This window comes from Dermacentor silvarum, chromosome 11 (genome assembly GCF_013339745.2).
Source record: "Dermacentor silvarum isolate Dsil-2018 chromosome 11, BIME_Dsil_1.4, whole genome shotgun sequence".
NCBI classification, from domain to species: domain Eukaryota; kingdom Metazoa; phylum Arthropoda; class Arachnida; order Ixodida; family Ixodidae; genus Dermacentor; species Dermacentor silvarum.
Window position 1 is genome coordinate 60,687,722 of NC_051164.1, and position 26,136 is coordinate 60,713,857.

Below are 26,136 nucleotides of genomic sequence, written 5' to 3' on the forward strand. Positions count from 1 at the left end.
CCGATTCAGCTCGCGCTGACGGACAGGGGCCAGGAGCTGCTGGTAACATATGGGTCCCGTAACTAGGGAACCACCCCGTCTGGTGCCTGTGGGCACCACCATTATATTTTGGGCCTAATAAATGTTTATTCATCATCATGCATCCCGAGTATCAAAGGGAAGAACAACAGCGAGAATCAGGATGCTCATGCGTACGAAGACGACGAGAATGTCCGCTACGCAGACGCCGCAAAGTACAGAGGGTTGGAGGCGCACGCCGTCAGCGTGACAAACGGTAGAGAAGAACAGCTCGCGGCCGCGTCGGTTGCCACCCGGGACGCAGACTCGGCCGAAGAGACGGCGATCGCCCTCGCAGCCAGCACAGCGAAGGGAAAGGAACACGTAGTCGTGATGACGGACTCGCAAGCGGCATGTAGGCACTGCCAACTTGGAAGGGGGTGCTCCCAGCTTTAGACACACTCAGAATGACCAAGGACCTCACGGACACATACATGGTCTGGACTCCGGGGCACGAGTCCCTGGCGAGGAACGAGGCGCACACGCCGCAGCCCGAGACCACACTCTCCAGATTAACCTGCCGGTGGTCCGCGCCGCGGGGGACCCGGACGAAGGCATACCCATACGATACACCGACATCGTGAAGCATTACAGACTCGGCAGAAGAAGGTATCCTCCACCGCACCCCAAACTGACGAGAGAGGACACCGTTGCATGGAGAAGGCTACAGACAGACACATTCCCGCACGGGACACTGTTCCACGCGATGTAGCCCACATGCTATGACTACGCCTGCAAGAAATGCCCAGCGCCGTGCACTCTCTACCATATGGTATGCATGGGGGTGTGCGCGCAACAAGGCACTGCCTCCGATCCCCCCAAACCTCTACTCCGGAGCAGTGGGAGAACCTGCTGACCAGCTCGTGCCCCGAGGACCAGCTTCGACTGGTGGACAGAGCACGACGGGCAGCGAGGGACCACGGCGTCCTGGACTGAGGATGCCGGCCACCTGGGCGGGACGACCATCATCGTCTGCTCTTTAAATAAAGTTCATATCTCTTTGGCTAAAGTTACGTCGGACACCCTGTATATTGCTGCAATACCTGATACGGACATGTGCTTTCACTTTAATTTTTATTCAAATTTTTACCGCATTTGCCGATAGGCAAGCCCCACGATATGAAAAACATTTGTGGCCTGTCTCTCGTATTGACTGCGCCATAGTTTCTTGCTTGCTTCCTATACCATGGCGCATACCCACCACGGGGGATTGGCCAAGAAGCCGGCGGTTAAACAGGTCGGGCGGGGGGAGAAAACTTTAGGGAAAAAGTATTGTGAGGGTACAGTTGAAGTTAATAAATGAAACTAACTGACGTTAGAGCCGTATTTTATTTTATCTTATAGGGAATCGTGTGCTTTTTGGAAGGAGAGCAAGGTAGAAGGTAATAAATTTCAATCAGTTTAATTGGAATTTCCGAAATTAATAAACAATCAATCAGTAAATTAACGTAAATTGGAATTTTGTATAATAATAAACAACATATCAGTAAATTAACTAGGTATTCTCCTTGTGTCACCAAGGAACTCGCATACGGCCCTGCATACGTTCCTGTGGCTAGAACCCAGTGTATATGCCCCGAATTAAGGATAGAATATTTTCAGTGTTTATAGCGATGCCTAATTTTCGGAACGGAATTTCGAAGTATTTTTTTATCTGGATTGCGAATCGGCGGCAGTTTAATAAATAATGATCAATGGTTTCAGGTTTTTTGCAGAAATGACATAGAGGGGACATCGCCAGACCAGACCTGTGTAGATAAAAATTTAGGGGTGGAATACGGCATCGTAATTTTGTAAGGGAGATTTCCAATTTACGTATGGGACACCATTGATTATCCCAAGGGTAAAGCAAATGCCTTAAGTCTGTGATTTGGAATGTCTGTTTTGCATAATAATTTAAGGGACATAGTTTTCTAAACCTAGCCGCGGTGATATAAGCAGAAGTCGGCAGAACATGCATGACTGGTTCATGTAGAGACGTATGTGCGAGTGCGTCAGCCATTTCATTTAAAAACAAACCATGGTGACCTGGTGCCCATATTAAGCACACCAGACGTAAGGTAGAAGGGATTAGTCTTTCTAGTTCGTTCAAAACTGTATTGTCTGAGGATGAGGTGAGTGCTGTGCACACTGACAACGAAGCAGTTACTATTACAGCTGTTGAAGAATTTCCAGGAAGTTTACGAAGAGCTAATATAATTGCTAATAATTCTGCCTGAAATATACGTGTAAATCGGGTAGTTTGAAATAACAATCAGAAGAGGTATAAATCAAAACAAACATAAATGTGGAAATATATACGCATCTGAGAATGAATAATTAGCAAATGACTTGAATAGAATAAGGAGTAAATGATGAATTAAAAAAAAAAAAGAAGTTAGCAAGTAATCAAATTTGTAAAAATATTTCGGTACCCTAAGCCGTGATTCTGTTCTAAATCTTTCTCCAATTACTGGATGGTGCCCAATGCCCAAGGGGAGGCCCCCAATGATAGTAAATTTTGAACATTTAATTCATTAAGAAGGCGGATTATCCGGTGTTTCTAAGGTTCTTTTTCGCAATTCAGAATATCTTTCACAGACAATTAGAAAATGTAATGTTTCATGTTGGCCACAATAGGAAAGTTAGGTGAGGGAACCAGACCAGCTGTGTAGGTAAAAATTTAAAAATGGAATTCTGCAGCGTAGTCTAGTGATTACGACTTCAAGTGATTTGACAGAGTTTGCTATTCCAATAATTGCTGGACGAGTTTGTAAAGAAGGGGCGTGAAATTCACGCAGAATCATTTTTCTAAATTCTAGCCTCTATGATGAAAGTTGAAATCGGTAGGATATGAATTACCGGGCCATTCAGGGACGGCTTTCGCCAACGAATCTGCCATTTCGTAGTAGGCCCTTAGTACCCACACCAATCTAATCAAAGCTAAGTACTAACTAGCTCGCTGGGGATTATACGCTGTGAGGGAGGAGCACAGAATCCGTCACGATTACTGTAGAACATGTTGATGTATTGAGTTTACGGAGGGCTAGAAGACACTAAAAATTCCGCTGATCGGTACGAAGTCTGGGAGGCGAAGAGAGAACGATCAGAAAATATTCCAATTCCACACTTTTCTTCATTTTGAGAAGCATCACAATAACTGTCTTGATCGGAACGTGCAAAAGGTAATCATTTAATATTGAGCTTAGCATGCGGTAAGATAATGCCTTAGCATTTAGGGAAAATATCATCATACTGAATTTTAATGGAATTGTAAACAACAGGACTCACCTCACGAATTTGTATGTTTATTTGATCTAGGAGAGTTTGAATAAAAATAATTTGTGGTGTGTGGAATCGCGGCCAGTACAATCCGAAAAACAAGTCCGGCTGGGAGATGAAAACTGTTTGTGAACGCCTTATAGGGGATTCATATAGTCTTAAATATGACTGTACCTAATAATCGAAACCTTGTAACAAGAGATGGCATCCTAGCTTCCAGATGCGCTACAAATTTAGGTAGACATTGTCGCAAGGCCTGCCTCTCCAGAAGAACAAGGGGGCGAAGTTTATATGCAGGAGCTCCAGAGTACAGTACGCATCCAAATTCTAATACCGGTCGAACATACATGCGGTATATTGTTAAAAGCGTTGCTCTTCGCATTCCTGATTAGCTCAGCCTACGCAGCAAGCCAACCGCACGAATACCTTTTGTTGCAATATAGTCAAAGATAGTCGTCATATATGATACTTGAACTTCAGGCAGTCCTTGTGGACCATGCTCATCAAATGCGTAGGCTTGTCTTTCCTCCCAAACTTTAGCCCATACCCACTACGGGGGATTGGATTGGCCAAGCAGCAGGCGGTTTCAACTATGTTTATTAGAAATTAAACAAACACTAAATTTGCATAGCAGCAATTATAAGAATACTATTGAGAATTGTGAGATAAAATATTTTTGACATAAAGTGAAATAATATGAATAATTCATAATTGTAGAAATTCAGCAAGGTACTCTTTTTGTATCTGTCTTGAATGAAGAAGAAGAAGAAGAAGAAGAAGAAGAAGAAGAAGAATAGACACTGTCGCAAGCTTCGCTGGGGCGATTTGTTCCACGGTGCAATTTTGCAGTAGTTATGCCGCAGCCCGTGGACTGAACAGCGTAATCAGAAGGAAGAAAGCCCAAGGAAAGAGAGGAACTGTGCTCCAGGAGTAAAACGCGGTCGTTCGTCGGCTGGTAAGTGCGTGTCCAGCGAGAGCCTATAGCCTTAAATCATGGCTTCTCTGACCGCCATGTCTAACCTGTCACGGATTGCAGGGTTCCTCTTCACTTCATCTCAGTCGATCGAGGGCAGCATTCGCTTTAAAGGAGTTCTGACATCACATCTACGACTTTTGACATTTTCACGTTAATAAATGAAAGGTCCTGGACTTGGAAACACCGAAAAAAAATACCATAGCACGCTTCACAGCGTCTTAAATATTATACAGTGAAATTTATCTTTATAGCGAACTGCTTGGGACATTGCAAATACTTCGTCATACGGGTAACTTTCTTGTAAAGATCGCGCGCCGAACCGACCGCAATAGAAGAGGCTAAGCGTGACAGGATGTCCCTACCAGGCCAGCGTGGTTGCTTCCGTCAGTGAAGGTTAACCCGTTTGCGGACAAGCTATATAAACCTCCAGCGGAATACGTACAGCTTTAACTGGCCCAGTCTTGCGGTTCTTACTCACCGAATTTGCCGCCGCCGCTCCAGGGGACGCTCGGGGAATACTGCACGCATGTCAGGTCAGCAGGAGCAGCCGTCGCCGTCGCCGCCACCACCGCCACCGCCTCCACAGCAGTACCCGGATGTTCTCGCACCCGACAGCCGCCACAGCTGGATAATCGCGGCTGCTGCTGCCTGGAACGTGTTCTGCTGCTCGCTGCTGCGTCGCACCATGCCCGTGATGTTCCGTGCAGTGGGAGATGCGTTTGCCACCAGCTCCAAGGGGTCGGTCGCCTGGATGAACGCCTTCATCTACAGCCTGGCATACACGCTGTGTACGAAACGCGCGCTGTATACCTCCCGTGCTCCTACGCTTCTGTGCTTCATGTCCCTATTAGTCACGGTTTACACATTTGTGGAGGCGACTTATTTTTGCTATTTCTGTGCAGTTGTCTCAAGGAATAGACCACAAGAACTAAGCTTAGGGTAAATTGAACGTTCGATCTGCTTACCTCAAGTACCTTCAGTTTGCTTCAGAGGGAAATCCATCGCTGCCGAAGATCGCTTTGGAGAAGGCAATACAGTGTTTGACGGGAGGTGTGACGTCTCTGTTGCAACTGCTAAGAAATATTTGTTTTTCTTTCTAGTAATGCTTGCAACCACTAATTACCCTGTGCAAGTAATTCGCGCTAGTGATTCCATTGTATTACGAAGAAACGTATCATTACTGAGTGCGCAATAATTAGACACTTGATCACTCTGTAATTATGCTGACTCATCGTAACATGCAGAAACAGTCATTCTACCACCTTGACTTGCTCTTCATGGAGTCTGCAGCACGTTGGCATAAAATTATGTAAATTTCGTACCTTTATCGACAGTCGATCATAATTCGTGACTGAAAGGAATATGCTATGATTCAAGGAGTCGAAACGGCCGAAAGCACAGGAGACAACGAAAGACGGGTCATCACGCGCCACTGAATGCTTATGGCAGTCACAAATATCTGCTTCATTTTGACATGTGTGCTCGTCTAGCGCGGCACTACGCATTTTCTTCGCACGCGCTTTCGTTCCACCAACGACGAGAGCGGCCCTTCGTCGCGGGGATATCGTGCCACCAGTATCGGCGGCGACAACACCCAAGGAAGCGTCGCATCGACTCTAGCCTTACTCTAAGCCGCTCGCCAACGCCCCTTGACGGAGCAGTGATCGCCGTCACACACGCTGGTATACGGCGGACTGACCTCGGCAGCTGGCGCCGCGGACGAGCGTAGCCCTCCCCACCTCACCCACCCCCCCCCTCCCTCTCGGAAGTGCAGATGAGGCCGCCCACGCGACCTCATGCGTGGAGTTGCCCACGCCGGCAACTACGCACATGCGCAGGCCCGTCTCCCCTCGGCTCCTCCACCTCTTTCCGCCTGATGCTTTCTTCTTTCCGTCTCCCGCTGCGCTCCGCGTACGCTTTCATCTTTCGCTGTGCTCGTTTCATTCGGTTACGACTGAAGCCGAGGCACGCCGACGCTCAACGCAGGATCGGGCGTTTAAGAGCTGCGCTCTAGAATGGCCTCGTGCCCCGTTCTCTGCAGCCGCCAATGGATGCATCGGGCGATGTAACAAAGAAGCCTTACGGTAAAGTGGTGCAGCACGAGCGCCGCGAAATTAAAGGGACACTAAACAGAACAAAAATATTGTAGCTGTGTTAGTAAATTCCCTTCCGCAATTCCACGAATGTCCTCCTTACCGCGAGAAGACACTTGCTAAAAAGACGCATAAAAAAAAGGGAAAGATGGGCGGTGGCGCCGCCTTGCGATTTCCGCGCCAGCTCGTAATTTTCATGACGTCATGAATTTTGATACCGTCTGCTAGGGCCTAGTTATATTGTTTATCAGTAAAAATTGACTATGCCCGTATTCTAAGAGAGCCAACCCCGCAGAACTTCGAAGTTTCAATAATTTTTAGTTAACCACAACATGAAAAATGCGAGAAAAAAAAACGCTTTGCAATCTGTTACGTCACGCTGGTGTACCGGCTCTGTTGTGTCGCGGCGAAATTTGAAAAAAAATGTAAATATGACCGTCAGTTTCTCTTCTAACAATCAACCTTAAACTGCCGGAAGAATCAACGAAAGTAGAGCTATTCAAGAATACGTACTTTATCTAAGAGTCCCTTTTAACCACTTTTTTGCAAAAAGCTTTGGAACGAAAGGTCCTCGTGTGGGAGATAGCTATAGAGGCGTCTTTATTATGCAAATCGTTAATACTTGTGGCGGGAACCTGCGCAGCTCCGGTGACGTCTATGCTGAGCCGCATCCTGCCTTTGCGTTCGCTCTCCGTCGCGGGAGCCATCTTAGTAGGGGCAAGTCAAGTGATCTGCTTCCTCCTGGGCAGTCTCGCCACCATGGTTGCCGTGATCGGACTCTTGTGCGGTACGTGCCTAATTTCGCTGGCATCTTCTCTGTCGCGAGAGTATCAGCTCAACGAAATGGAGACACCAGCGGACTCACCGTGTGATGCTTGCGTAATACAGGGTGCTTCACCTAACATGGGCCAAACATTAAAAATATGCAAATGCTACGTAGCTGGACAGAACAAGGTAATTTTGTTTGCCGTCGCTTCGAGATACTCAGATTATTTCTTGCATTCCGCCTAATTACATAATAAGTCTTAAATAATCAACCTCTCAAACATAATTAGATTAACAATGTCAATGATAAAATTGCAGAGCAACATGAAAAACTACCGATACAGCTTTCTGTTGCTCAGTGCGTGCTACATAAGTGTTTTTCCGACCGTGAAAGATGCCCGCGAATGTACGCAAAGTGCCTCGAGCGCCCAGTCGCGCGGCAATTTTGCATGTATTCGCGACCTTCTTTCATGTTCCGAAAAACACTTTTGTAGCGGGTACTAAGCAACACAAAGCTGTATCGGGAGTTTTTCATGTTGCCCTGCAATTTTCTCATTGACACTTCTCATATAGCTATAATAATTGAGAAGTTGGTAAATAAATAACGTTAATTACGTGATTAGGTGGAATCCAAAAAATAACCTGAGTATCTCAAAGCGACGGCAAACAACATTACCTTGGTTCTGTCCAGCTACCTAGTATTTTGCATATTTTTAAAGTTGGGCCGAATTAAGTGAAACCCCCTGCATAGTTACTGCTACGTGTAGTTCCTGCTATGATGCATCCGGTTAACTGAGGCTAGCACGGGAAAAAATTGTGTAATAGAATGTGTTTGCAAAATTTTGCGCCATCGGTTTCTTCTTAGAGACTTTTAGCACAAGCTCCGTCGTTATGGCTTCAAACGGCTTTTAGATTTTGCTAATTAAAGTATTCGGTTAAAAAAACTCGGTGTACGTGTTTAGAAAAGTATGATTGCAGGGAAGTTTACAAAGATAAAGTGTAATACATAACTCCACCTGAACGTGTGAAGCCACCGGTGCGAACGTTCTACAAATCTATGTACTGCTCATCGTTTCCATTGTAGTTGAACGATCATAGTGTCGGAGCACAGCTTTAGCAGAAAACTCTTGGAAAGGTTCCTTACTGTACCACGGCGGCTCGATCAAAACGTACTCTTGTAGACTTTCGTGTGTTTTGATCGATGGGCCGTGACTGCAGGTTCCGGAAGGGCCTGCTCTGGCTTGCTCTGCGTCAAGTTACTTGTCGAGAATAGGGCACACGTTTATTTTGTATCGCTACGTAATTTTTACGCGTTGGCTTCAGCCGTACATGTTCTTTTTCTTTTTTTCTATGCTTTACCACAAGGCCTGTCACGGACAGTATCTGCCAAGCGGAGCGGAGCGGCCCGTCGCAACCACAAAGAGAGGGGGGGGGGGGGGGGGGGGGGGTTGCTTACTGCTGCTTTAGAGGCTGCCGGCGAATGAACAGTGACACGTTGCTACTGCCAATTTTATTAACTTCAACATCCCATTTAGAGGTTGTATGGAAGCTCATATGCATGGTTAGGCGGAGCACACACAACACAGCACATTCTGGAACGTAATGTAAGGAACTTTTTCTGGAAACTCTATATGGTAGTTTCGCCTATCTGGCGCGCCTTATAGCAGCAGCGGGTGTGCGGCCCCAAGAAACTTTGAAATTACGTGGCTTCGGTCTGCTATACACCGGATTAAAAAGCGGGTTTCTAGGTTGTTTCAATTTACAGAAAGTCTCTCTTTACGTTTTTAGAATAAAGAACGGTTCATAGTAATGAAAGTGGCGATGATGATAAACATTATAATGATAAACACCGGTAGGCGTCCAATGCCTATGTTTGTGAACAGCGAAAGGGCATATTCGAGACTCAAGCAATTCATGTAGCACCTAGTGCAGGAAATTTCGTAGGAGCGTTGCAGCAGATGTTCCGTCCGAAGCCTCCGTAGCCAAATTACAGCGATCTGAGGCGGCTAAGAACGATGTAGCCGCCACCTTTCGCAGTCTTTCGCAGTCTTTTCGCAGTTTCACAGTCGTTTCGCAGTCTTCATCAGCTAAATGTAAATCGCACGTCTGTTTCCTTTCACGAATTTCCCCCTATACCTAGAGATCGGCGCCCAAGAGCCACATAAATTGTGAATCTGCGCATCGTAAAGCTGAGAGGACGACAATGATTGTGCCCCTCTCTGCATTTTTATCGAGGCAGCCTTTTTTTGAAGACAATGTGTTTTTAGCTGACTTCACATGGGTTCGTATCTGGGATCTCACTGTCTTTTACTTATAGTAAAAAAAAACGGCCCTTTCGTGCCTACAGAGCATTATAGCGAGCCGCAAGAGGAAGTAAAATGAAAGTCTGAGTAGGACAACAAGCTAGAATTAGTCGCAGAGTGCGCAACTATTAACGGTACGGGTGTAATTAGCGCCATGATATAGTGGAAAATGACCACACTACACTTTACTCCTGTAAAGGATGCACCGCCGCAAATACACGCTTGCTGAGGCAAAGCCACCGTACGGCACACTTTTGGGAAATATAGTGAGTTCGTTGACACTAAGCAGGGCTCGCGGCAGGCAATGGTGTCTGAAAAGCGACTTCAGTGGTGTGTACTAGAAGCGATAATTAGTCGCAGAGCAGGTAAAATTGACGGTACCGGCACAATTAGTGTCAGTATAGTCCAAAATTAACCACATTGCACCATCGACTGTACTACCTACGGTGATTGGCCGACCTGGCCTCTTGGTAAAAAAAAGAAGGGTCAACCAAGTGTCGACGGTAAAGAAGACAAGGTTGATGTTATTGCGCGTGAAACACGATACGAAGAAGATACGAATTTAAGGAATAAAGAATACGAAAAACAGACCCGCCGTGGTAGCTTAGTGTCTATGGTGGCGCTGTTGCACTGACAAGCACGAGGTCGCGGGATCAAATCCGAACGCGGTGGACAAATTTCGATGGGGAAGAAATGCAAAAACGCCTATGTCCCGTGCATTGGGGCCACGTTAAGATCCCCTTGTGGTCAAAAGTAATCCGGAGTCCCTCACTACGGGCGCGCCTCATAATCAATCGTAGTTTTGACACGTAAAACGGCAGAAGCCAATTCAATTCAATTCAGAAAGAGACAGAATGACAGAATGGTATAATCAACATTTAATCATTGAATCACTTCGACCGCCATGTACGTCGACCGTGTCTTCTTTAGCATCAATCGGTTTGTTCTTAAATTTCGAAGACAACGCGAACCTGTTGATTGTACCACATTGGCCGTAAAATTTTGCGGCGAACTTCAGAAAGCTTGCGTTGCAGTTGTTTCCCGTCGTGATAAGTGCAAAGTATGCGTGTTGCCACGCTTAGCTCATGGGATAGCCGCCGTTGCCATGCAGATTGTGATGCAAATGTCTCCACGGCACTCGATCTCTCTTAGACACGAAGCTGTCATTTCGGATACACAAGGCGAACAACGTGCGACCCCCGCTACTACATTATGGCACATCAGCGAAAATCTGAACGTCAGAGCTGCTTGTGCTCCTGAATAACGTCGGTAAATCGTTCGGTTTAATTACGGCACGTTCGCGCCTGCATGAACTGTTGGGTGGCATTGCAGTACGCATTTCTTGCAGCCTGGACAAGGTACTCGACTAATTAGAAGCGAACACAGTTTAGGCCAGTTAAAATGCAGGACACAAACTAGTATAGCAGAACATGCAAAATTAGGACTCATGCAAGAGGTGACTTAGCGTTAGTTTACACAGAAAACATTTTTTAACAGCAAAGCTGTTCTAGCTAGCTGTAAAAGTGGCGCCTGCTGTCGCAAAACCTCGCCGAGCTATGACGTCACTGCGTTGCCTAGCAATCACCTCGCGGAGCGGCGTGTGCCTCGCCTCCTCTCCGTGCCGTGAACATGTAGCCTTGACATGCGGCGTATGGAGAGGGAAGGAGACCTTGCTCGGGAGAGGGAAATAAAATGAGAGCGAGACAGAGAGAAAAAAATTAGCAGTGGCTTAGCTCGGCTATGCCAGGATATACGTAGCGCGAGCTAAATCGGCCGCATCGTTCAGAACCGGTACACCTGGCGGCATGGGCAGGTAACGATACCCATTGGTAACGCTAACGAGTGGAATCTTCTGCTTAACGAGAAAGTTCTTGCACGTTGTACAATCCCGCGCCACGGTTTCAGGCCACTGAGGGGGCGCCGCTAAACTCAACGTTTCACGCATGGCACTACTCAGCGGCGTCAAGTCTTTCATGTGCCATAGTCTTTCGCACACGTCGCACACATATCCAAACGGATCGTTTACGAAGTCCGTCTGGAAGGTCCGAGTCGCACTGGCGCTTTCGCTGAGTTTCACAGTATATTCAGTCGATCGGCGAGCCTTGACGTCATCGACGGCGTTTGTTGTTGCTGCAGGGGTGGTCGGGCACGTCGCTCAGCCTCCTGGCGACGCCGCTTTGCTAGACGTTCGTCCCTTTGCTCCAGTGTCTCCGCAGCACGTTTAGCCTTCTTCTGTTCATTCCTCCTACGCTCAACCGCTAATTGCCAGGCACTACTTCGGGATCCGATGAGTCAAGCTTCTCCGTTCTTCTGCGCTGTTGAGCAGCATTTGCGCTCTCCTCCTCCGTGGCTATACCACACTGGCAAACGCCAGTCAGAAGCGCAGCGGCTCCAGCGCAGTGTCAGACGGCGACTGCACAGCGAGCGCGCGCCGGCGCCAGTGCGTCTACCATGACTACGGCGTCACTCCTCTGGAATGCGCAGACCGGCGGCGGTGAGTCGCACGCGGCGGCGGCGGAGTGCGCGAGAGGTGCCGGCTCCGGTGGCTCCGGTGCGCAAGCCGTGTGACATCACTGATCCTTGCGCATGCGCAGCACGGCTCTTGATGTGCCGCTTGAAACGGGCTTGGCTAGGCCAGTGTAGCTAACGCTACAAAAGAAATTGTAGCAGCACCAACGAGGCAACGCGCAGAGCTGCTGCCGACGCCGCCCGCGTTGCCTAGCCGCGCATGGGGCCGAAGCAGTAGCGATGACGTCACCTCGCGTTGCCTAGTAACCGCCGGCGTAGGTGCGCGCTCGCTTCGCCCGACACAGACACGGCTCCTGCCTGCCTGCCTGCCTGCATTTGTGGCACGCCAGGAACGCTATCGCGCGTAGGCGCCGACGAGTCCAGTGCTAGTAGCGCGAAATGTCGCGAAAGTGAAGGTACCTCCGAGAATGATCGCTCGAGAATACCTTCCCTACATGTGTAGTTAAGTTAAACCAAGGTAAACGGCTGTGCCTAAGCTTTGCACGACCGAGTGCAAACATGCCCGTTTTTTTTTCCCCTTTCATTAGTCCTCACAACTGTCAGAGGTGGTGGCACAAAGAGGAAGAGGGGTAATCAGTTGCAGTCAGGCCATACACCGCAAGGCAAACTTGCACCCGGTGTGCTAATGGGTGTTTTTATTGTAGCAGGTACTTCGGTTTCTTTGCTTTTTCTCTCGGCTCTCTTCTCTACGAGAGAAACACTGAGAAACCTACTGCAATAATCACAGCTAAGCGAAGCAGCAGTCACCTTGCGCATATCTTGAATGAAAAATAGATAATAAATGTTCTCTAAACATAAGAAGTAGCGGCAAAACTTCGCCACAGCCTCGCCGCTCAATCAGCTCGAGCTAGGTCGCGCGACAAAGTGCAAAGCTCACTTTTAGAATTCACTCGCTCATTAGACTGAAGAGAGTGTGAAGGGTTTGAGCCTTCGCCAAATGAAACATCCCTCGCTCGCCACGCGCTATCTCTATTGGGCCCCCTTTCGATATGCCAACCCCCTCGTGAGCCGAGTACAAGGCAAGTGAACATCTCTACCTATTAGAAAATAACCGGTGGGTTCCCGGCGGCACCGGGATTTGAACTCGGTACATCCCGCATAATTGTGACTCATGCAATGCGGAAGCTGCTGATCGAGTTGATCGAGATGATTGCCGTGCTGCTTCGGGCCACGTTCGACGTTCCGAACTGTACAAGCAGCTAATTTTCGGCGACCCTGGCGTCGCCGGCGTGACGTATATCCGACTTTGCTGGCCGCTTCCTCGCACGCTGTAAACACCGGTCGCTATCCGCGCCTTAAACAGTGGATTGAAACAACAAAAACACGCTCGCACTTCTTCCGACAATAAATTGGTGCAGGAATAGTTCGCCTCCACGACCAATAGGTCCCGGAACAAACAAACAAACAAACAAACACGCACACACGCACGCACAGCACAGCACAGCACAGCACAGCACAGCACAGCACAGCACAGCACAGCACCGCACATCACAGCAGCCTCATCAGCCACTGTATCTCTCGTATACCGGTTAAGATGAAGTGCTCGGCGCCAACTACCCGCTCTCCTTCCAAAAACAGCGCAAACCGACGGCACCATGCAAGGAAATAATCAAAGGCAGCGGTAGCGGGGACGCGGGTACCTAAGCGCATCCACTATGCTGCCATGCTGCAGTGGGTAGCCCCCTTGTTTCATTTAGTCGCGCGCGATCACCCCGCTTAGGCCGCAGGCCAGTCCTATTCTTTCCTAAAAACAATTTCTCGTTCGATCATTCATTGCATTCTACCGGTGCTAACATATGGGGCAGAAACTTGGAGGTTAACAAAGAAGCTCGAGAACAAGTTGAGAACCGCACAAAGAGTGATGGAACGTAAAATCTTAGGCCTAACGTTAAGAGTCGGGAAGAGAGCGGTGTGGATCAGAGAACAAACGGGGATAGCCGATGTTCTAGTTGACATTAAGCGGAAGAAATGGAGCTGGGCAAGCCATGTAATGCGTAGGATGGATAACCGGTGGACCATTAGAGTTACAGAATGGGTGCCAAGAGAAGGGAAGCGCGGTCGAGGACGGCAGAAAACTAGGTGGGGTGATGAAGTCAGCAAATCTGCAGGCGCAAGTTAGAATCAGCTAGCGCAAGACAGGGGTAATTGGAGATCGCAGAGAGAGGCCTTCGTCCTGCAGTGGACATAAAATTAGGCTGATGATGATAATGATGACACACTTGCGACATGAGACCGCTCTCGCAGGTCTGGGATCGGCGCTGTCCACGGTGGTCGACGAGATGGCGCTGCACCTTCACTTCGAGAAGCAGCGCCGCAAAGCGCTCGCTCTCTACGGAGCGGCCTTCTCTTTGTCGGCGATCGTGTACCCGCCGGTTTTCCTGACCCTGGTGGACACCTATGGCCTCAACGGAGCGCTGCTCGTTTCCGGCGCGCTCTCGCTCAACGGTATTGCGGGATCAGTGGTTATCACCAGGTGCGTGGAAAACTCAGTGTGGTGCTTCAGTTCTGTCTGGCTGACCTGTTCACTGACGAATGACGACTTAGTGTTCTCAAGGCCTCTGCGGCTGTATGCATTTTTTTTTTCTGGAAACACGGCACAACGCTTGCCGAAAAAATGTACGGCCTGTAGCATAAGCATTTAGGTCACATCAATCGAGTCACCTTATTTTTAAAAAATTGATAACGCATATTGACGTCGTATGCATGATGCGTGTATACATGATCGTTAAAGCAACTGAAAAGAAAAATATACTTGTTCAACGTATAGATGCGCTGATTATTGAGTAGAGGCTCTTATATGACGCAAGAAAGAACGCTAATTTAGCAAGAGACATAAAGAGCAACGCGTAGAACGTCTCGTCAAAAGTGGTAGTGCGCCTCTTAAAATGCCATTGTTTCGCATTACTCCCCGTACTATGCAGTGACTCATGACATTTGCTCTGAATTGGCAGAGGGTTACGTTTACATTCAGTGCTATGGTCAGGGGTTCCTTCTTGCCGCCATTAGTCGGAGCATTCCAAAGGAAGTTGCGTCTCTATGGAGACACCGCGACAAAGCGGCTAATCTTTCGCTGACATCGTGCTTCCTCTCCTGGCCGACATAGCTATATCGCGACGAAGCGCTTCTCTGCCTTCACCGCCGCTCCTTCTCATCAGCGATGGGACGATAAACACATTTTGGCTAAAAACAACGGAATTACCTTATAGTATCTCTTATAACTAATGTATATGTAATCTCTTATATGTAATATATACAGGGTGTTTCAGCGAACACTTTCAGAATTTATTTAAGGTTGCCTGTGGCAGATAGCCAAATTCTAGTTAATGAGCTGGTCTACTCGAAGAGGCGGACATTACTTGCACAAAAAATTCACATGCATAATCGACTAATTAACAAAAATTCACTAATTAAGTTTTAAACTAATTACCTGATGGCCCATATTGCAATTTACAAATTGCAGCCGTGGAGTTCGCAAGGCGGATTCACTTGGAATTAATTCTCAGGATGACACCACTTTCGAGATATTAATTCCCGAACTTTGCGGAGAAATGCATTGGCGTTCCAGGTAATTTTGTGCTTCAATGCATAAAGCGACAATTTTTAAAGAATCTAGGCTAATTTTGTTATCTCAGACGCTTCTTGCGAAATAATTACTTTATATACCTGGTGCTTTTTTTAACCGTTAACAATTAAAAAAAATTTCCTGTGGCACACAGCGCTAGTCTATAACTGAACTGGATTACTGGAGCATGTGGACATTACTGCCGCTATAGACACCAAGGGCGTATTTGAATTATTAACAACATTTCCCAAATAAACTTTTTAATGAATTACTTTAGCCCACATATAGCAATATACGAATTGAAGCCAGTTAAATCATGGTCACATCCACTATAGGAACGAATGTTGGAACTAGCACCAGTTTTGAGATAAGCGCTGTCAAAACTGGGTAAGAATTGAGTTCCGCTTACTTTTTTTAACAAACGCCTTTTTGTGCGTTAAAGCTCAGCAATTCTTGGAACGCCAATGCATTTCATCGCATACTTTGGCAACGCACAGCCTTGAAACTGGTGTCTAAATCCTCCAACCTAATTCCAAGTGGATATGACTTTCGATGTCCCCGCGGCTACAATTCGTAAATTTAAATATATGTCGTAATTGGTTTACCATTAGCAAATATTTTGGCGATTAGTGAAATATTCGTTTTAATTCTCTTGCAAGTAATGTCGGCCTCTAAGAACAATTTAGCTCAAGAAGTAGAACTGTGCTAGATGCCACTGGCGAAAAAAAAAAAACCAAAGAGAAAAACACCCAAGGTCAAAATACACTACCGGAGACCCTGTTGCAATGGTTCTATTCTCGCCTGCACTAATATGTTCACAGGCCCGTGTGGTTACCACCGGACATTCCGCTGCCACCGTTGTATTCGCGCGCATCGGCTATCGTGGCACAAGTGGAGGCACCGCCGCCTGCGCAACCTCAGGAGAAGGATGCGAAAGGAGACGCAGCCGGAATCGCGAAAGACGCGCTCACTGCCGACATGCCGACTCGAGCAAGGTACGGGTTTCTCAAGCGAAGGCTTTCTTTGCTAAGCCACTCCTAGATTTGTCATGTCGTAGGCGTGGTCCTATGTCTTTTCGAGTACAAGTTGTCGCCATTCTAGCCCGAAGAACGTCGCGATGCCGGGCGCGCTTCCACCAATGCGAGTGGAGAGCTCAGTCACGTGACGCGAAGCTCGATCTACCTGCAACACCACCAGATGGAGTTGCCTTGCGCGCGTCACTGTAGGCTCCCTACGCACCCCTAGAGTTAACTGTAACTAAAGAGCCTTCATTTGCATACAAACGCCAACGGCTATGCATCACGACCGGCGGAATCCATCGGTCGCAATGCCAGAGAGTGCTTACAAACGAAAAGCATTGTCACAAAGCACCCCGTTCGTAAGTGCGCTTTAACAGTGGCCGGCTTCCTTTGCTAACATTGTATGCAATATCAGGATTGGCTCGCATTTTTTTTTCTTACGAACAATTTTTAACGTAAGAGCTTTACGGCAACCACTGGCCCTGGTTTTTATCAGGCAAACGACTTCCAACTTGCAGCTGCCGGATCCGGTCGGCAAGCACAGCGAAGACCCTGCCTCCATAGCTGGCCTGCCATCGGCTGCGCCATCAGTTGCTACCTCGGTCGTAGCCTCGGGTTTGACATCAGGCGCAGCCTCAGGAGCGGCCTCGGGGTTTGCGTCCGTCGATGGCATCCTGTCACCTTCATCGCCGGCGTACCACGTCGCTTTCGCCGCCTCCGCCTTAAGAACAGAGGCGAGCGTAACAACCCCGCAAGGAGAAACGGGGGCCGCTGACACGTGCGGTATGTCGAGCATCGCCCTGGTGGCTCTGGCCGAACAGCAGGGCGCCACGATCGACAACGTCTTTCGACACAAGGGGGCATCGCCGACGGCGGCGGGCTCAGTGAGAGATGCTTTATGCGTGCCGAGGGCTTTGATGTTGTTTAATTCAGTCGGGCACTTAAGTGGCGACAGTTGCTTAGACGGCCATCAGTGTAGGAGCAGACGTGCGGGTTGACCCAAACTGCGAGCACCTGGCTTCTTCTCGGAGGATGTGTTGAAAGACAGGCCTCTCGGCTGAATTGCGCCATGCGCGAGAGGTCGGCCACGTTGTGTAGGGCAACACAACTGCGTAAACGAAACGCAATTCCACGATTCCGGCTTTCCCCGATTACGTATTATCTATACTGTGTCAACACAGCTAACTTCCCCTACGCTTTCCTTGGCTTCACTGCCACTGGGCTTTCTGTGGATAATTGCCATGAAACTGAGAAACACTTGAAATAGCTGCACGCGCTTTCTGATACTTGGCAGGAGGTAGACAACACGATTGGCGTCGTTCTGGTCTTCTACTGCGCCCTTACGTCGCTGTCGGTGACTGCCGGAGCAGTGGTCTACGACTACGCCATGGCTGGTGACCGCCGCCGGTCCGTGTCGGCCGCCGTCGTTCTGGTCTCTCTGGGGGTGGGAGACCTGCTCGGACGCGTCGGCTACGAGATCCTACTTGCCACCGGGGAACACCGCAAGGTACCGCTAGTACAGGAGGTGGTGAAGTTCACTAAAGCTTTCCCTGCAAGGTACCGCTAGTACAGGGGGTGTTGGTGAAGTCCACTAGAGCTTTCCCCGCAAGGTACCGCTAGTACAGGGAGTGTTGGTGAAGTCCACTAGAGCTTTCCCCGCAAGGTATCGCTAGTACAGGGGGTGTTGGTGAAGTCCACTAGAGCTTTCCCCGCAAGGTGCTGCTAGTACATGGGGTGGTGGTGAAGTCCACTAGAGCTTTCCCCGCAAGGTGCTGCTAGTACATGGGGTGGTGGTGAAGTTCACTAGAGCTGAAACTCGACCTAGTTGGTCATTCATGATCATCAAATAACAGCGCGCAAAGAACAAAGGGCAAACGTAGAAGCGCTGTGTATGTCTCTTTCTTCGTCCCTTGTCATTTACGCGTATTCATTTGACGAACAGGGGGGTGGCGGAGGGAAGAGGCGGGGGGGGGGGGGTATTTTGTAAGGTTCCACCTAATGGACAGTCCATTTCGGTCGCCGCTGATTGGCTGGAGCTGTACCGGTGAGAACGAGACTGGCTGGAGGCGTCTTCTTCCTTCTCGATGGAACTCTCACTCAACCAATGAGCACTTCAGCAGCAGCAGCAGAAATGGACAGTCCACTATGTTGACACTTACAGAATACCCCCCCCCCCCCCCCCGGCCGGTAATTTTTTCCCCACCAGTGAGCGATGGGGGATCGCTGATTGGCCGAATGCAGTCGCAGTGGCTATCGCCACGACGGCTCTCGCTTTGGTGTGATGAAAAAAATGCATCATCAGCTCGGTGTCCCCCAGCGCGCACCGGTGGCGCAAGAAGTGCCGGCAGCCACGCGCTCCGACTAATCGCGTTTCAATCGCTGAGCAGTGTACACCCAGCGACCTTATGCAGGTTAATTCAGGATAGCATTAAAGCTTAGTGTCCACTTCATGGGCTGTCGGTCGGGCCGAACGTTTTATCTCGTTATCGTTTCGCATGTCGCGCAATGGGCAACGCACACGCATACACATTCCGATCGTCCTTGTCGGAGAGCTCGGTGTTACGCGCATAGCGGGTGTAGCTTTGTATTACACATTGACGTACCCGGACTAACGTATTCCAACTCCGCCTCCGCTCCGATTAGGCAGAGACGACGCCTGCGATCGACTGGAATTGGCGTGGGAGAGATAGGCTCGGAGGAAGTGTACTGCGCTGAAGCGACTGTCGGAAAGGGGGGAGTTTGGCTCACTCGCTCGTAAGACCCAAGTGAATTTTGGGGAGAGAGCGAAATAAGCGGAAGGGGGGCGAATCCCAATGAATTGCGCATCTTTCCAGTTGATCGTGATCACCATAAAAGAAGCTTAGGTGTATGGGTACGAGTCTGAGACGAAGCAACAGTCGTCGCAGTGGAAAAGCCCAATGTCTCCACTTCTTTAAAAAAAAAAGGTAGACATATACACAGCTCGATAAAGTGATTGCTCATCGTCTTTTATTGCAATAGCAACCGCTTGACGGTTGTGTACATTTAAACACAACCTGGGAAGGCTCTTAAATTGTATTGTCATTGTCTCTTTCCTACACGGGGTGACAATTTTAGTGCGCTGATCCATTGCTTGCCTCAACGGGAAGCTTTCGCTTGAGGCTAGCTCCGATTTCTCTGTTGAAGTACATGTAAAACGCGGAAATGCTTTTATAATGAATATTGTTGCATTTAAGAGAAAAAGGTAAATTCTAGTATTGGGTGCATACTTTAAATTTAGGACTTCCGTTTTTTTATATTGCCGAGCATTCGTAAGGTAAAAAAAAAGCAAGAAGTTTACAAACCCGTAATTCTGCATAAAAAAACAGATATCGCCGTTCTGTAAACTTCATCAGTTAGAACATGTCAATTGGACAAACCTATGTATAAATTTACAGCTTACGGGAAATACTTAGTCTTTATCGGGGTTCTGCGCAACAGTCCTTTACACAAATTAATGGTATATTTCAATGGGTTGTATAAATCTCTTTTTTTTTTTTTTGCCCGCTGAATATGCCTAAATTGGTGCAATTTACAGAATTGCGCTATCATATTTCATTTCTGAGATAGAGTTGTAAACCTAATAGCTGAGTTTCTTCATTTCGAAACTCTTTAAAATTTAGAAATAAAATAAGACAGACCAAACGACCGTTCTGCCTCCTGCAGTCACTAGATTTCAACTTGTTTTCCTTTAAATGTAACAATCCTCATCAATACCAGTGTAGTGGTTGCCGAAAAAACGAGTTATCCGTTCTCGTGTAGTATTTAGCTAAGAGCTCTTGAGCTAAAGTTTCCTCTCGTGTAAACGCAGGTGATGGCGGTGCAGGCGTTCTTGCAGGGCGGCGTGCTTTTCCTCATGGCGCTCGCCGAGGAGATCTTCCTGCTGGTGCCGGTCAGCTTCGCCCTGGGCTGGCTGAGCAGCACGCTGGACATGCTGCCCGTCCCTGTGCTGCGGCGATTCGTGGAGCCGGACATCGTGGACAAACAGCTGGGTCTGTGCCGCGGAGCGTCGGGCGTCGCATGTCTGCTCGGGCCGGCGCTAGTCAGTCAGTAACATATGGGCTCATCGTCTGCCTATCGTCTGCCTATTGTATGCCTATCGTCTGCCTATCGTCTTCCTATCGTCTTCCTATCGTCTGTCTGTCATATGCTTATTGCCTGCCTGTCGTCTACTTATTATTAACGTGAAACTTACATGGCCTCTTCTCCCCGTATAGTTTAGTTCTAAAGTGAATAGAAGGAACTATAGCGCTGCAACCGTATAACTAACATGGGATTGATGGTTATGGTATATGGATTTGTCTGCATTATTTTCGTGCTTGCGGTTTCATTAACTGTGCTTTATACGCCTTTATCGGCCTAAACTTTGAAGTAAAAGTTTATTTTTAAACGTGGAAAGTTTGCGGCCTATACTTCGATCATTACCCACGGATTGAGCAAAGGGACTGAGTAGAGATGCTGCCTCTGGATAAAAGTAGGCACTGTTCACCGCGAAGGTGTAGAGTCGGGTTCAGCGTAAAGAATGGACGAGGAAGCTGCACAATTGGCGGGTTTTTACGGGGACCTAACTGAGTTAAACCTTAAGAAATTACCATCAGCGACGAGAAAATCGTTAGAGTTATTCTACGGAAGAGAAAAACAAAAGTGTGCCCGATCTTTATGACCAGCACCCGACTAGGTAATCACTCAAATTTCTCCGAAACGGAGCGGAATCGAACCCACGTCACAACGGTTCCTCGAGGACAGCAACTCGACGCATTAGCAGGCTGCGCCGCAAATGCATTGAGTGTGTGCCGCTTTTTAAGAGACGCCTTTCACGCCAACGCCTTAACAAGCTGCGCTTTGAACGCACTATGTATGTGCCATTGAGTGTGCGGCCAAGCGAGGAAACAATCTTCGGCGTTCGCAGACACCATCTCGCCATGCTTCTCGTCTCGGAGGCCACGCGCGAACTTACCGGCTGTGCCCCTAGATGGCGCGGCGCGTTCAGAAAGGAGCGCGAGATTAGAGCTCGGTTGCCGCATGATGCCTTTTTTTTTTCCTGCAACGAGTGCAGAATGTTGGCTTGCTGTAAGCAGGTCCTCGTCATGGGGCGATCACGTTCTTTTTTGCGTTGCCGTCGACGCCGCCGTGCTGTCATGGTATCGACGGCGCATGCTGCGGCCCATGCAGGGTGGGATTAGGTATCTAGAGACGCGACAGACACCCAGTGCGTTTGGCTGCAAATACGACGATTCCAAGTAGACGCACCGTCACGCTCTCCTCAATCGGCTCGGCAGCGTAGCCGGGGCAGCCATCTCGCTTCCACGGCTGGCATGAATGTTAATTGTGAGCTCAAACACTGGCGTTCTTGTTGAGTAGAAGCAAGCATGCCACGCCGTGGCGCAAACACCACGGCGCGTACATCGCGTCGGTACACACAAAGAAAAAAAAGAGTATCCCTTACTCCTTTCAAAGAGTCTGGGCTTCTCACGTATACGACACACTTTGGGGGAGCCACCCGAACTCTCTTACGGCAGAGAGTCATGAGACTATCTGTGCTGTATACAAGGTGGTTACTTAGCCCCTCGCACAATGGCTATGCACAATCTGCGCCCAGCAAGCTGAAAGCTACAAACGGCGACGGTTTTCTTTCTGTGTCATCGTGTTTACAACGTTCAGATAACATTTGTGTTTCTGTGCTAGAACACGTGTAGAAGCATCTAATGCATATTCCATGAATTACCTGTTCAGTGTGTCACACAGAATACGAGGTTTCTTGACGTGTAAACACGTACGAGCGATGTTGCAGCACGATTGTTCTGTCGTGTGGATGACACACGCCTGCGATGTCGCTGGCCGTGCTCGTCACCGCGTCAGCGTTCTGAGACGCCTGGTACCTGCCAGGGTGATGCTTCCGCTACGCAGCAGCAGATGCCTCGCGTGCAGCGTAGAACCGATATGTTGCCTCCGGCGTATAATTAGAACACCGCCTGATGGGCTTCAGTGAAGCTAAACCATGCTATGCTTTGCAATGTTGCTTTCACCGTCAAAAATAAAAGTTTTAATGCGAAAGGATTATATGGCTCATGAGGCGGAAAATCCGGCATTGGCGTCACCACGAGATGGCTCAAAAAGTCTAAGTCCAAGTGAGCCAATGGAGGCAGTTGATGGCGTCAATTAAGGTAAAGTTAATTGAGGCAGGTTTAATTAAGATAGAGTTCATTAGTGTACTCAAACCCACGACCGTTGGTGTGTTAAATAAGGCATAGTTCATCAAAAGTACAGTTAATTAAGATATAGTTAAGGCACTCTAACCCAAGACCTGTGTTAAGGCCAAGTTAATTAAGGCAAAGTTCATTAAGGTATAGTTAAGGCACATGTTTAATTAAGAGAAAGTTAATTAAGGCACTGAACCCACGACCTTTGTTTGAAGTCGAATCCTCGACCTTTGATGATCGCAGTGCTTTCGCATTCATCCGCGTAGGGATATCGTAACTAAGTGCCCCATGTATTTTTGTTCCTTATTTTTTTCCTTTTTGTGCCCAAGCAGACTCGTACCATATGCTGCGCCGATGCTTGTGCAGTGATCTTCCGCGACGGCGGATCCAAGTCGTACTCGGCGGTGTTTGTCGTGTCCGGGTGCCTGTCACTCCTGGCCGGCACACTCTGGCTTCCGGGCCTCAAGAAGGAGCTGGACGAGGCCCGAGCGAAAGCGGCCACCGCGGTTGCACCTCCTGCAGCCAAGGGGGTCGACGTAAGCCGCTATATAGCGCCGTCATTGGTCACGCTGCGCCGGACCTAAGGCGCAAGTTGTGTCATATGTAGAGATGCGAAGTGCGGAAAAAAGAACAGGATAATTCCGGAAAAAAAAACAGTTTTTTTTGTTTTGTTTTTCGGCGCAGTTGGAAAAATTGGCCAAAATTTCCGCGGGGAAAAACGTACAGAAATAAAACTTGGGCAACACCCAGCGTTGAACGTGAAAGCGAAACGCAGAACGCGAAACCGAAACGTCGCACATGATACCAACACACCAAACGACGGCTAACGACTCGCCATCGATATCACATAATGTCAGCTCCAGCGTCAGCGTGGCTTCGTCATTCGAGTGCGGTGTCTCATGTTTTGGTGCCCGTTATTGTTCAATTTTGACTTTCCCTCGTGCACTTGTGCAACCTGTGGCGGAAGTCCGCATATGAAGCCGTGTGGAAGCAGATTCTGCAATGGTACGGCCAATTTCCGACGTGTGGATGCACTTCACGGTCGGGGAGACATCTTGATCCGTTTCCATAGTCGAAGCCACGACGAAATAGCCACAGAAGAGACATTTCAGTGTTCTTTGGTCTAACTGCCGTAACAATTCTAAGAAGCCGCACCCGTTCACAGAGAACTGAACGCGTTCGCGGTGATGCTTCTGGCTTGTTTTCGATTTGTTAAACCCTGCATTCGTTTGTGAAAAGGCAGAAAGCATTTCACTTGTGTCATTTACATAATGAGAGTTATGGCTTTTGACATTTGGCAATAAACTATTGACCGTATGCTCAAGAAAATTGGTTCATTTCCATTTTTCCCAAAATTTCGGAAAAAAGCATGAAAAAAACAGGTTTTTTTTCAATTGCTCAAAATTTCCGGAAATTTTGCATCTCTAGTCATATCCCATATTCGGCTATACTCGCACGCAGCTTTGTAGAAGGGCCCCCTGTGCGTACGCTCCACCACTCACGCACAACTTTTTGCGGCAATAATGAAAGGAAAGCTATACGGGGGTGGATAGTCTGTGCGTGGTGCGTGTGTATACTGCACCAAGCCTTCCGGCAGCTTTCCAGTTTCTTGGAACACATAGTGAATCGGCGTAACTTCCACGCGTGACGGTATCGCGTTGGCCCCAACGTAGAAGAGAAACGCGGGAGGAATAAGCGAGATTAAACACTCAGTTGTCTATTCGGTCTTATTTTCCTGTTTCAAGTAAGTTGTGTATATATTTTGTTTCCCTGCTTAATCTAACGCGCATGAGAACGCGGGCCTTTTTTCAGGAGCGCTCTCACTTAGGCGTGCTTTGCCTCTTTACCTTTCTCTTCGTTGCCACCGATAGTTGTCCGCGAGTGTTGTCCGCGATAGTTATCCGCGAAACGCGCCTGTTTTGTATATCTGTGTATCATTTCTCGCCTTTTTGGCCTCTGCAGATACGCGTTCTTATTTTCCTGCGCTTCATCATAAGGCCTGGCACGGATTGCTCCATACCAAGGGAAGGGCGTGATTAGGCACATTCCGTGTCGCCCAGCTAATGTTAGCCAAGCTGGTCTCTGAAAAAAAAAATTAAAATAAGCAAGGTGCAAGATACAATTATAAGACCTGCGGTGCTCGGTTGACAGACCACTGACGACCACTGAGGTCTTATGGCTGTATCTTATGGCGTATGGCTGTATCTTGCGCCATGTTTTTTAAATGTTTTTTTTTTCGGTGAACAGCTTGGCTAACGTTACTTGGGACAACCGATATACCGGGTTTTTCAGCTAACTTTAGCCAAATATTAAATATGCAAACATACGCGCTACGCATGTCGTATTGGAGCAGTATTGTTTTGAGCCGTATGGAGCACGTCATGATATTTTTTTTCAATCCGCCAAGCTGGGTAATTAACAAAAATTACTTAATTACCTTTTTAATTAATAACTGGCGAAAAATCCTCAATACAAACGTTGCAGCGCTTGTTCAGAAACATCGGATTACTTCATCTCTGCTAAGATAACTGCCCTGACTAAATTTTTCCAGCGTTTCGTCGCGAAATTTGAAAAAAATACCACGCCGCGCTTTTAGTACCCTTAAATGTAAGTTGACAGAATTAGCAAAGGTTGCACCGCGCACAGAGGTCGATTGAACAGGCGCAACAGGCACGACGCCCGCGTAAGGCATGAACGGTCTCCTGACTTCACGCCGAGCCGATTGAGCCGAGCGCGTTGACAGTGCGTCCACTTCGTTTCGTAGGCCTTGCAGCCACACGCACTCAGTGTATCTGGAGACCCTCTAACCCTCGTACACGACTTGCGCATGCGCGCCCTCAATGGCGGGACGGCACAACGGCGGCGGCGGCGTGAATGCGCCTCGAGCGTTCGTGTTATCGCTATCGCAATGAAATGGGATTACTTCGAAAGTTAGACTATAGCAAACGCGTTTAAAGCGCAGTAAACAAAGCCACATGAACATCTTAAGTCGCCCCCAAGCACGGAGGTCAGCAAATTCATGTATTAGACATCATTTTCCGTGATAGTCCAACAATCGCAGCTCCACAGTTCACCCCAGTAATTTTAGCGCGAAAACTCTCTGCGCCCTCCCCTCTTCGCAGATGAACGCAGTAGTAACCGCGGAAGAGGCTGCCGATCAACCGGAACCGGAAAAGCACGACCCGGATGCCGTGCAAGCCGGCAACGCAGAGAACCACTCCCCTGAAGCGGACGCGGCTGGACCACGCGCGCACCCACCCAGTGAAGCCGAACAAGTTCTGTCCGACGAAGCTGAAGCCCAGGTGCCTCCTCCTGGCTCGCATCCCGGTGGCGCCCGTCCAGGGGGGCCTTAG

General features: G+C 48.4%; 1 protein-coding gene across 1 annotated transcript; it reads left to right on the plus strand.

The window, feature by feature from the left end:
* Positions 1 to 4,820: 4,820 nt before the first annotated feature.
* Positions 4,821 to 26,136, plus strand: LOC119432617 (uncharacterized). The gene is made up of 9 exons (XM_049658325.1): positions 4,821 to 5,082; positions 7,031 to 7,174; positions 14,229 to 14,457; positions 16,368 to 16,541; positions 17,062 to 17,449; positions 17,860 to 18,072; positions 20,395 to 20,629; positions 23,150 to 23,319; positions 25,906 to 26,136. Exons 1-9 carry the CDS (start codon positions 4,821 to 4,823, stop codon positions 26,134 to 26,136), a joined length of 2,046 nt encoding a protein of 681 aa, XP_049514282.1.

Coding starts and splice junctions, on each gene's coding strand:
- LOC119432617 (XM_049658325.1), top strand. CDS start 4,821: ATGTCAGGTCAGCAGGAGCAGCCGTCGCCGTCGCCGCCACCACCGCCA. Junction 16,542..17,061: donor GACATGCCGACTCGAGCAAG/GTACGGGTTTCT, acceptor GGTTTTTATCAG/GCAAACGACTTCCAACTTGC. Junction 23,320..25,905: donor CTGCAGCCAAGGGGGTCGAC/GTAAGCCGCTAT, acceptor CCCTCTTCGCAG/ATGAACGCAGTAGTAACCGC.